The sequence below is a fragment of the Capra hircus genome, chromosome 2 (assembly GCF_001704415.2).
Source record: "Capra hircus breed San Clemente chromosome 2, ASM170441v1, whole genome shotgun sequence".
NCBI classification, from domain to species: domain Eukaryota; kingdom Metazoa; phylum Chordata; class Mammalia; order Artiodactyla; family Bovidae; genus Capra; species Capra hircus.
Window position 1 is genome coordinate 92613268 of NC_030809.1, and position 12401 is coordinate 92625668.

The 12401-nt window shown below is 43.5% G+C and overlaps 1 protein-coding gene and 1 long non-coding RNA gene across 6 annotated transcripts in view; one reads left to right on the top strand and one right to left on the bottom strand.

The window, feature by feature from the left end:
- Positions 1-12401, top strand: part of FMNL2 (formin like 2) — a 326598-nt gene that overhangs the window by 298686 nt on the left and 15511 nt on the right. For all 4 annotated transcript variants that reach the window (XM_018063094.1, XM_018063103.1, XM_018063118.1 and 1 more), the window contains exons 14-20: positions 1450-1762; positions 2107-2319; positions 7434-7558; positions 8134-8336; positions 9606-9840; positions 10889-10957; positions 11085-11165. In XM_018063094.1, the coding sequence (XP_017918583.1) occupies positions 1450-1762; positions 2107-2319; positions 7434-7558; positions 8134-8336; positions 9606-9840; positions 10889-10957; positions 11085-11165 (1239 nt within the window). The remainder of the gene's footprint in view (positions 1-1449; positions 1763-2106; positions 2320-7433; positions 7559-8133; positions 8337-9605; positions 9841-10888; positions 10958-11084; positions 11166-12401) is intronic.
- Positions 23-2595, bottom strand: LOC106502897. Of its 2 annotated transcripts, XR_001296572.2 has the most exons (4): positions 2375-2595; positions 1754-1973; positions 1265-1454; positions 23-226 (listed from the first exon to the last, which is right to left on the bottom strand). It is a non-coding gene; the product is annotated as an uncharacterized LOC106502897 (long non-coding RNA). The 2 variants fall into 2 exon arrangements; XR_001919575.1 differs by lacking the exon at positions 23-226 and having other exon boundaries at positions 235-1454.

Below are 12401 nucleotides of genomic sequence, written 5' to 3' on the forward strand. Positions count from 1 at the left end.
GGAGCAACAATATTTTCCCATCTGGACAAGTCTGAGTGGATTCTGTAGATCACCCATTTGGTTGAAAAGAAAAACACAGCATGGATTTAATTCATGCCACTTGTTTATTTTTATTAGACCTTGCACTTCTTTGTATTTCTTTGCTTTGCTTCTGCTTGAAACCAGATTTGGTGGTTGCCTTGGAAACAGTGAAATCACAACACAGGCAAGACCTACTGGCATTCACCTAAAAAAAAAGAAAAAAGAGAAAAAAGGCAAAAGTAAAATCAATCCATTTTATTATCAGATAATCCCAGTTATTCTGCCTGGCTTTAGCATTGTTTTTATTTACAGGTCAGGTATTTATGGAGTACCATCCATGTGTTTGAACATAAAAACACCAAAATGCCTGGAAGGCTTTTAGGCAAATGGCTGGCTTTTGTGCCCCCGTTAATGACATGGCACATTTTATGCGATGGTTATCATGTCTACATGCGTTGCTTGATATTCTGACAGGTCCTACAGTTAACTCTAGGAAATTTGTTTTCTGGCACACCGTTGAGACAAAGTTGTAGCATATGGACTCAATTCAAGTTCAGACTCTCAGATTATTAATAATAGACAGGGTGTGAAGAATGTTTCCCTGCCTGCTAGAGGTTTGTGGTGAGAGATCACGTGAGTCAGGCCCAGAGAGTGACTTCCATAAAATCCTTTCACTGGAGCCTCTGTGGGCCCCTTAGAAAAGGAACCAGGACAGCCTTTGAATTAAAAGTCGTGACTTCTTTGTTTTCTGCTAAGAACCTAGACAGAAATAAGTAATTAGTGGAGGGCAGCACTGGAGTGTTTTGTTAACTGCATTACCAGAGGGAAAATGTTACAACAATTGCTGTCCTGGACTGAGCTTGGTCAAGGGGGCATTGTGAAGGCCAGAGATATCCATTCAAAACAGTCAGCCCCTGGTTACTCATGACTGGATTATTCCATGATTTGCAGATTTTTAATCCCAGTCTGACTTCTATCCAAGTCTGATATAGGGACCTTTTGTCTGCTGTTAGCTGATATGTATCTAGGAGTTACAATTGAATTTTAACAGAACTAAAAGGAAAACATGCTGTACTACCAGAATACCTTCAGGATATTCCCAAGTCAACTATAAAATTATTTTTGGATTACCTCTGCCCTTTTCCTCTTCACCTGTGGGGAAAACTGACTTGGCTGTATTTTTTAAAGGAAAGAACTACGTTAACAGCAACAATTGCTAGAATGCATGCATTGCATGGATTACCAGTGAACAGTTGATAACAATGAGACTTTACAGGTTCTGGCCGAATTCCATAGATAGAAGTATCCTTTTCCTTTCTTCTTCTTCTTTTTTTTTTTCCATTTTCTTTACCTTCAGTTTGCCAATCTAATGCTAATATGTATGGATGTCACGTGAAGACAAACTCTTGACCATGGCCTCTTTTGCAGGAAATCTACAAAGATGCAAATACCCAGGTTCACACATTAAGGAAAATGGTCAAAGAGAAAGAAGAAGCCATTCAAAGACAGTCTACCCTAGAAAAAAAGATTCATGAGCTGGAGAAACAAGGGACCATTAAAATTCAGAAGAAAGGGGATGGGGACATCGCCATACTCCCTGTCGTGGCTTCTGGCACGTTGCCCACAGGGTCCGAAGTGGCAGTGGGTAACTTCATGGGACCAGTAATGGGGGCCTCCTCCTCGGGACCCTTGCCTCCCCCTCCCCCACCACTACCTCTGTCGTCAGATGCACCTGAAGCAGGTAAGAAGCCTTGGCAGGAGAACTGAGGTCGTATTGGGATCTTTGTATTTCTTCTTTTACCCACTGTTAATTTATGTCCTCTGTCTGCTTTTGTGTGCATGCTCTTTTATTTACTTTTAAGAACTGTTTACATTTTGAGATTAAAGTTGTAAGTCTTTCATTTCATAGGTTGTAGAATACTCCCCATTTGTCACTGAGGACATTTTGTAATCTGAAAAAAAAAAAACCCACCACATTTATCCTTTTCAGTGTTTTGTTTTCAGTTCCTTTATGTGCACATGGCATGTTGCAGGAGAAACCATTCCTCTGTTTTAAAAGCCCATTTGTTTCTTTTCTTTTGTCAGTGCAAAATGGTCCAGCAACACCACCTGTACCACCCCCGCCTCCCCCTCCCCCACCCCCTCCGCCCCCGCCCCCACCTCCTCCCCTGCCCCCTCTCCCAGGTCCTGCAGCTGAGACCCTGCCTGCTCCTCCCTTACCACCCCCGCCTCCTCCTTCTGCACCCCCGCTGCCCGGGACGTCTTCACCCACAGTGGTTTTCAACTCAGGATTAGCAGGTAAGAGCAGAGATTTAAGAACCAGATACTTAATACTGAGAGTCAGTTGTCTTACCTCCAGAGAGTTAGAGGCATTCTTTTCAATTCCAGGTCTCTTCTGAAATCACGTGTCTCCTCTTAATGTAAGACCATTCATTTCTACTGATACAGCCACTACAGGGGAAATTGTCTCGCAGGGGTGGCGTTTTTCTCTCAGTAGCCTTTGTTGCGGAAGTTCCAGTTTCCCACTGTCTTCCCACCTTCTCTCTCTCCACCTAGAGAAGGGAAGAGAGACCGGTGACCCTCTTAGGGATCTTTATGGGCTCAGGAAACAGGACCATCCAAGCTCTGCCAGCATGTGTGCTTCCAGTGCTTACGGCTCTTTTCTTTGAAGGTATTTTCAGTGGCATCTGCGAAAGAGGAAGATGCCTTTCTGTGTAACTGCCTGATGTGGGCTTCCAGGCATTTCTTCTGAGCATTTGAGGACATCACAATTTACTATAGTGAAATTAAGCTTTGAAGGGAAATGTCCCACCAGCAGTATCTTCTTGCCTTGAGATGCTTCCTGTTGATGCACGTGGTCCTCCTGCTGCCGGGACCAGGTGTGGATTTCCTCCCGCATCAGAAGTAAGGCAGGGCCAGTGTGGCTTGAGAGCAAGAGCATTACTCTAATGTCTTGAAATCTTAAGTTCTTATTTTTGACTCATGAAAAGAAATTTTTACTCTTTTCTAAAATACTGCAAGCCGTTTTCGCAGTCAGAGCGTTTCCCTGCCATTTGGAATTGCTCTGAGCGTTGCGGAGCCATCCCTGTAACATTGGATAGTTCTGCTTCCTCATCTGTTTCAGTCCCTTCATAAGGTCTCTTATTTCCAATGAATTAGCAGTCTAGTGGTCTGATTTCCAAGGCTGCAGTGGTTTTCAGAGCTTTTTGCCCCAAGTCTAAACGACAGTCTTAATTATAGGCGATCTCCTAGCCTCCCTCTCTTAGCCTGCCTGTGCCATCGGCAGCTGGACTGGCCGGTCATTAGGAGTAATTCATCCTAGTGACTAAAGCCCTTTTCAACGCCACCAAACCACCCGTAACAAACTTGTTCTACATCAAATCTGTGGTGTTTACTTCCACCCCTGTTCATATAAAACTGTCATGCAAGATGCCTGTTCAAAGTCGTGTTGGCAATAAACCAGTGACTTATTTCAACCTTTCAAGATCTTCCTCGTCCACTGCTTTCTTGTAGAACTTTTATTGCTTCTGAAGGACAAAAGTTAAAGTGTCACAATGAGACTGTTGGATTTTGAAACATAAGCAAACAGAAAACCTCTTAAGAAACCGCAGGAGTCTGTTCCATCAACAGGCTGTTTTCGGTGATGTTGTGGAAACTTGTGATTGTGTGCACCCAGGCCTGGGGATGAGTGCACCAAGCACTCACCGTGAGCTGTGTCACCCCGGCGTCCCTCCTTTGGTTCTGCTTCCTTTCTCTCTGGTAGAACCTAACGTGCAGTGCACCCTCCACTTCCATTCACCTGGGCTCCGACTTGTACCTCCAAACTGCCGTGGCCGAGAGAAGAGCCAAGAGGCTGAGGCGCGGAGGTCCAGGGCTCCCCGCTGAATGAGTCTCGGCCTCTCAGGTTAAATGTTTTGCCTGGGTTCTTCCTCCTACCTCATCTCTGCAATTTGTTGGCTCTGTTGATTTGCCTCAGTTTCACAGTGAGACTCTGTGTTCAGCTGATCATTCACGGCTCCTGCCAGGGCTGCTGCATTTGGAGGTTGTCCCCTTCTTGTGTAGTTTGAAGGACTGGATGTGGGACTGAAGAAACTCCTCTTTAGTGCCATGAGCATCCACTAAACAGCTATAAGATGTTCTGTTTATCAAGACGTAAGGATTATGAGATCCTTATGAGTCTTTGATAGCTTGGGATCAGGCAGTTTCTGCTGCTGCTGCTAAGTCGCTTCAGTCGTGTCGGACTCTGTGAGACCCCATAGACGGCCGCCCACCAGGCTCCCCCGTCCCTGGGATTCTCCAGGCAAGAACACGGGAGTGGGTTGCCATTTCCTTCTCCAGTGCATAAAAGTGAAAAGGGAAAGTCAAGTCGCTCAGTTGGTTTCTACAAGGCCTTTAATCTCTTTTCTTTACTCATCCTTAATTTGACCATTAATACTTAGTGGTTGTAGCCCATTCTGTGGGCTGCTTTGGGCTACCGGCTGCTTTGCCAATGTGTTCAGTAACATGCTCTTTCTGACACCAGGAGGTCAGACAGAATCAGGATGTCCCCATAGAGCCAAGAGACAGCTGAGATGATTAGCCAAAGGCTCCCGGGAAGCCAGAGACCTGTGACATCGCTAGGCTCCTGGATCTACAGGAAACTGGGTGTCTTAGTTCTTCAGCAGGCAATCAGCAAATATGTGCTTGGTGACCAAGTCAGGGGACCAGGAGGAGGTCCCTAAGTTTATCTTGTTGACTTTTCTTTGCATTTTATAGAGAAAGTATTATTAGTGTGAAGCATGCATTCAAAGTGTAAGGCCTGGCTCCTGAAACCTGTTGGATCAGTCTGGTTCATGTTTCTCGGTCAGATCATTGATGACAGGCCCTTGGGTAGTCTGTAACCTTTGCTGTCTCTTTGGAAGAATGTGTTTTCGAACTTCACAATGAGAATTGAGAGTTCAGCTGATTATTTTTTTTGTTAAAAAAAATTGTTCAGATCTTATGGAATACTTGGTACAGGTCAATATGGATGTTTGGGACCACTGTAATGAAATCATCTTTTCCTCTCTTTCTAAAAAAGAATTATTAAAAAAAAAACAATAGTAAGGGTGTCTTTAAGGCAGGCCTGAATGGAAATGAATTTTTGGCTCTGCGCTGCCTTATGAAATGTATCCCAGAAGTGTGGAATTCTCTGCTAAGAGTATGTGAACTGCTGAGCTGCTGGATGCTAACCATATCTAATTTTCTTTTTCTGTATTTTCTTTGTTCTCTCTGCTTCCACAAAAGACGGGCCCATCAAGCTTTTCTGTAGGTTGCTCCTCCCTGAGTGTGTTGAGTGTCTGCCCTGTGTCCCCGTGGGTCACACTGTGCCGTGACATCCCCCATCTCCCATCGAGCCATTACATTTGCTCTGTGTCTGTGGGGAGGCGCGGTGCTGGCTGGCAGTTGTGGTTCCAGGGCTACCCGTGTTTTAGTTGACTCTGTAGAAGAGGTTATGGCCCTTTAGGCAGACATCCTGGACTTCAGGCACCATGTTCCTTTCCCCTTGGACAGAGGACTGTTTTCTAGTTGTATTTTCATAGTTGGATCTCAGGGCCTCAACTCTGGAAGGGTTTTAGATTGATCCTGAGGGGGAGGAAAAAAGCTCCTCCCCACAAGGGCAAGCTGGGTGCTGGACATCCCCTCCGCCTGGGGCCCGGCTGTCTCCACCACCACTTCCCCACCCCACCCCCAACACGCACACAGCCACTTTCTCGAGCCAGAACCCTGGGAGCAAGATGCACATGGTCACCTAATGACCCCTCCTCTGCTGACCGCATCCCCCCTTCCCCAACTCCTCAGGGTCAGGACAGCCTTTCTGAAGAGAACATTTTTTTTTTGCCTGTGCTCTGATCTCAGGCTTATTCCTAATCTTGCTGAAAGGGTTAGAAGTAGGATGGCTGCCCATGGAGTGGCTTGTAGGGAGTGTCCTGCGGCCTGGAGGGATGATGGAAACAGGTGATGCTGACCCGGCCATCTCAGGTTATGAGAGGCAGGTGCAGCCTGCCCCCCAGCCCCTACTTCTCTCCCTGAACTTTGTTGAGGCGCCAGACTAGAGGAAGCTCTGATCCTTCGCCCCCTGGCAGACATGGTTCTTCCTGGGCAGCATTGACAAACATGGTCACCAGCAGGCAGTGGGGACTAAGGTGTCACATCTGGGGGTGGACGGCCTGGTTTGGCGAAAGCTGTGTTTCTGTGTCCCTGCATGCTTCTGTGTGGATCTGTCAGATGACATTCCTGCTGTTTCTGTGGCCTTCGTAACTCTGGAGGAACGAGAGGCACTGTCTGTCCCCCTTATTGCAGTCAGGCGGGCAGCCAGGTAAAAGCCCACTTGTGTGTTACATTTCTTTTATTCTGCACTGACTGAACTTCTTCTTCTCCCTCCCTTCCCTAATAGTGTGGTGTGCATCCTGAGACAGCCTTGGAAGGTGAATATTTATAGCTAGTTGGTTTAGGAAGACTTCTTTATGTTGTGTAGTTAACTAATGGAATTTTTAGTGGATTATCTTTTTTAGCTTATTTCCCCAAAGTAAGAGGAGTTAGCACCCCTCCACCCCCCATCCCCTCAGAGATAGAGCCCTTCCTCTCTATTAAGAGGTTTCCAGTGTTTTTGATGAGTGCATTCTTACCTTCTAGTTGCAGGTAGCTGACTCCTGGGGAGATGTTGCTCCTCGAAAGAGGGGGCAGAGATTGCAGCCCTTATCACAAAAGCAATGCAAACCCCCATTTCTAAGTACCCTTTTTGTCTTCTTACACATTTTCTGTTTGGGGACTTGCACGGCCCTTAGTCTGTTTGGAATAACTCAGCAGCCAGTATAATCCCTGTGACTGGAATCATCCATAGGGTTGTGTTGCTGTGGCTGAAAGGCAGCCTTCTGGACCTTTCATTCCTGGTGGTTTAGGCAGATACTATCTGCAGCCTCTAATCATTGTTGAAGAATTTTTTTATTTTAAATAAATGTTCAAGAGCCAGAAATTTAGGATGTCAGAATTACAGTCATATTCACGCATGTCAAACCAAGTGACACAGGGTATTTGCCCTCTCTGCTATCTAATAACATGAAGAATAATTTTTACTCCCCGATGCTTTGTGCTAAGCATTGTCTTGACACTGTGACTGTATTTCAGCCGTCCAGTTGCCTACATTAAAACAGTGAATACAAGTAAAAAGCCCAGGGCTTAGGCCTCTTTAACACACTGTTGTATCAGTCAGCCAAATGAAGACCTCAAGTTGCTCTGGCCAAAGCGTTGTGTGACATTTTCTGTTTTAAAAACACCTGGCCACCTTTTGCCAGTCTTCCTCCAGGGTTAGAGTGTCATCTGCGAGGACTGTTGTCTGATTGTTCTCAAGGGTCTTGGTGGAATCCTCATTGCATTCTCTCTGACCTCTGTAGCTGTGAAAATTAAGAAGCCAATCAAGACGAAATTCAGAATGCCAGTTTTTAACTGGGTTGCCCTGAAGCCAAACCAGATCAATGGCACAGTCTTCAACGAAATTGATGATGAACGAATTCTGGAGGTATCTTTCTCATTGGTTAGAAACCAGGGACCTTCTCTGTGCAGCAAAGCCAGGATGGGTGCTGTGTTAACCGGAACATTTCAAAAAGCTAGTGTTTTAAGTGTCTTGATGTAAAAGAAGAAAAGGAGAATAAAATTGAATGCTCTTTTATAAGGTGGTTCTAAAACTGTGTTTAACAAGTGACATTAAAGTGGAATAGTTTTGAACATATTCACTGTATGTGACAACAGTGACGCAATCTCTGCCCTTAATTTATAAAAGGGCATAAAAACCTTTTATTGAACTGTGAATAAGAAAGAACTCATAATCACACCCACTAGTTGGTTTGGTGGATAGCTTCGGTCTGTGCTGGCCATCCCTACAAGCCAGTAATTGAAAGGCAGTTGAATTAACTGGTTGGAATCAGTTGTCCAAATAGTGAAACAGAGTTAAGCCATGGCCCAAAACAAGTATTAGACATGGTAGAGAAAGTAACCTTTTTGATGCTTAAGAGGCTATCCAAATTGTGGCTTCCTGACTTCATTTTTAAGTATAATCTAATTTGCTTATTTCATCCCTCTTCCCCCCCGCCCCAGGATTTAAATGTGGATGAATTTGAGGAAATATTTAAGACAAAAGCCCAAGGTCCTGCCATTGATCTTTCTTCAAGCAAACAGAAGATAACGCAGAAAGGATCGAGCAAAGTGACATTACTAGAAGCAAATAGGGCTAAAAATCTTGCCATCACTTTAAGGAAAGCTGGAAAGACTGCTGAAGAGATATGTAAAGCTATTCATGTGTAAGTTCAGGGCATTCAGGAAGATTATATCCTAGTGAATTTAGGATAAAATGACGGACCAGAAGTGGCCCTTGGGGGTGCTGTATTAGAATGAGTAATTGTCTTAGAACAACAATTGGATCGTGGTGTCATTTATTGTCTTGTTCTGCTCGCATATATGCTGACAGCAACACCTACATAAAAGGAAAGTTGAGAGAAGTATTGCAGATGATAAGAAAAGGGAGAAAATGTCAGTTTTCTGTGGAGTATCTGAATTTTATCCAGATTTGCTGAGTACAAATTTGATGGCATTTGTGGAATGATTCAACTCAATGCCAGATGCAAATAGGATACAGATGCATATTTTAATTCATAACAATAGGAATGTGATTCCTGTTGCTCCTTAGCACTTTCCGAACATTTTAAACCAAGTTCTTCTTTTTTTTTTTAATCCATGAACTGCAGAGATGGCATTGGTTTTATTTACTCTTCTGTGAGAAGAATCTTTCTACTCTTTCACTTGTGGTAACTTTCAAATATGATAAGGATGTTATTAGATGTTTTAGGAACTAATTTGTCATTGATGTTTTATAAATTTTGATTAGCGATTCTGTTCTGATTTCTGGTGCTGAAACCTAATATGCATTATGGTTTTTAATCTATATTTATTTTGCTTGTCATGATTAAATGTAATTCTCTTGTTTTGCTGAACAGAGTTTGACCAGAGAATAAAACAGAGGTTGTAGCACATACTTCTTTAGTTCACATTGAGCATATGTCTACAAAGAGCTGGTATTCTTTAAATGAATGTATGCATTTAAGCGAAACATCCATTTATTATAGGCATTTGGATGTATTTTTCCTAAACACAAGGGAAAATATCCCAGACTTGCTGGTCTGATTGAAATCTTTACAGAGTTCACCAGATACTCTGTAATCATGCATATAATTTGTATCTCTTTAATTAGTAGTATTTCACATGCCTAAAAAATGTCCTTGAACCGCTTAACCACCAGACGTTCAGCCTTCCTTCTGCTTTTTCCTCCTGTCATTTATTGGTGGTTTCCAGAGGCTTAGGGCTACTAATAGCCTGAAAACTGAGTGTGGCAGTTGTGCTCCAGGTTTCCAGGAAGGACCAGTGAAGGTCCTTGATGCAGTCAGGAGCCAGCTCCCGGGGCATGTGCACATCTGTAGACACTGGCCTGCTGTAAACATCAGCTCATGCATGAGCTGGACCAGACGGGGAGGAGGTTCTCTCTCTAACACTGGCACGTTCACTTCTGTCTTCAGATTTGACTTGAAGACCTTGCCTGTAGACTTTGTAGAATGTCTGATGAGGTTCTTGCCAACTGAGAATGAGGTAAAAGTGCTTCGGCTCTATGAGCGGGAACGGAAGCCCCTGGAAAACCTGTCGGATGAAGACCGGTTCATGATGCAGTTCAGTAAAATTGAGAGGCTCATGCAGAAGATGACCATCATGGCCTTCATCGGGAACTTCGCTGAAAGCATTCAAATGCTGACTCCTGTGAGTGGCCCAGCTCTGGCAAGGGCATGGAGGGGTGCAAAGGGGTAGAGTTTTTTGTTGTTTTCTTTTATGGTTCTCGCAGAATTGCACTTCATGTCGTGGACTCTAAGATGCTTTCCCAGAACTTTCTAGATGGCATTTTTATTTTCGCCATCTTTTACTCACTGTGTATGCCAGGTAAATTTGAAAACAGTGAATTTCCCTATTCCATGTGGCTGTTTCCCCCAGAGAATGCCGTTTGCTGTGTCTGCAAATGTCCTTTGGATTTCAAATGACACTTCAATACAGAGAACAAGGAAAATCATTTTCTTAAATTTGGTTCCCTCCTCAAAGTACCAGTCCTCTGGCTGGGGTTAGCAAGACTGAACATGTAATTTCATTTCTAAAAATGATCTCATATCTTTAGTGAACAGGCTTATTGGCTTCCATTGGAAGCATTAAATTTGCCACGGGAGTCTTCTTCCTTGGAAGTTTGTGGTGATGTAGAAATAATAGCCAACCATCTCTTATTCCTTTGTGTTAAACTGGTAGATGCTTATGAATATCATAAATAGCTCTTTCCCAGTTCTGTTTCTAAATAAATGTTTGTTAATTGCTGATTATAGTAGCATGTATTCTGAGAATTTCTGCACAGTGATGGTATTTCTTTGCTATTTTGTTGTGTTCTTGTTCTTGGCTAGCTCCATTGATTTAAAAATATGAATTGTATTACATGATTACAGATGGTGGGCAAGGAATTGAATTCTATTGAAAGACACTGTTGACTCCTAACTCTTAAGTCTCATTGCTTACAGATTTTATGATAAGCTAGTTCTCATAATGCTTCCTATTTAGAGAAGAGCTTACATGTGATGCGATAGTTATTTAAGACCTAGCAGGACAACTTAAATTTGTTATGTTTAGGAAAAAATAGAATCTCAACATTAAGGCTCTAAGTTCTAAATGAAGGCCTATTTTCTTCTGTGTTAATTTTTAGTTTTCAGTTAGAGTTCCCCATTTTTAACGTGTCTTTTTTTCCCCCCCTTCTTTCCTTTGACTTGGAATCTAGCAACTGCACTCAATTATAGCAGCATCTGTCTCTATAAAGTCGTCCCAAAAACTCAAGAAAATCCTGGAGGCAAGTGAAGTTTTCCTTTCACGCATTATGCACGTATGGAAGAGCTGACTTGTCAGTTGCATTCCTCGGCTGGGGAATGTCTGAGATGCTGTCCTGATGGGCTAATCTTTTCTCTTGTTCTTTACAGATCATCTTGGCCCTTGGAAACTATATGAATAGCAGTAAACGAGGAGCAGTTTATGGATTTAAACTTCAGAGTTTAGATCTGGTGAGTGGGTTAAAAGAAATACAAGAGTTATATGAGAGATGAAACAGCTGGCAAAGATTAAACCCTGAAGCAGAGAGGTTCTGCTCTGGGAAGCAGGGTGGGATATTTTGATGAAGACTCTCTGCTAGTGGGAGGATCAGTTGGTACAAATTTTCTGAAACACCATTTGGCAGCAGGTCCTTCAAACGTTAGGAATACTCATACCTTGTGACCCAGTATTTCCATTTTTAGGACTCTTTCCTCAGGAGTCAGAAGTATGGATTCTGTTATTTTATTTATATTTGCAAACAATTAGCAACAATGTAACAGAGAAGGCAATGGCACCCCACTCCAGTACTCCTGCCTGGAAAATCCCATGGATGGAGGAGCCTGGTGGGCTGCAGTCCATGGGGTTGCTAAGAGTCCAGCATGACTGAGCGACTTCACTTTCACTTTTCACTTTCATGCATTGGAGAAGGAAATGGCAACCCACTCCAGTGTTCTTGCCTGGAGAATCCCAGGGACGTGGGAGCCTGGTGGGCTGCCATCTATGGGGTCGCACAGAGTTGGACACGACTGAAGCGACTTAGCAGTAGCAACAATGTAAAGACTGGACATTTGGGGAAATGATTAAATATGCTGTAATAATAGTTGATCCAATGAGCTCTCCTTCAAGTGTAAGAATATTTGTGAAGAGTTTTAAAAGGAATAGATAATTTGATGTTTAGGAAAGAAAGGGTATAAGTTGTCTATACAGTTTGATTTTTAACTAAGTAAAATATGGAAGAAAAACCTGAATGGAAGTAGGTCAGGTATTAACAGAGAGGTTGAATGGAGTTAGGAAATTCTTTAAAGCTTATTTTTATTTTTCTATGTTGTCTAAAAAAAAAAAATTTTTTTTTTCCTCCTTCTTGGATGGAGAAGGGTATTCTGCTTTTCAGTCACCTGACTTGTGTGAATAGCACTAGAGAAAATGCTCTGTGGAGCCCTGTCCCCCAGGCTGTATGGGATACCATGATTTCACAGGAGCCTCCGGGGCAGTGGGTGGAGTCCCCGGCCCAGGGCTAGGCGTTATTTGATGGGGAGTGTGTATGAAGTCTCAGTTCTGGCCCCTAGGAGGCCACGGTCCATTGAGCACATCTGCTTTGGGTTGGGAAATAAAAGCGGCCAAGTGGGATGTGAGGACTGTGGGGAAAGGACCTCTGCCTGCCAGGGCGCACCGGTGCTCACCTGCCAGTCCCAGCCTCAACCCCACTC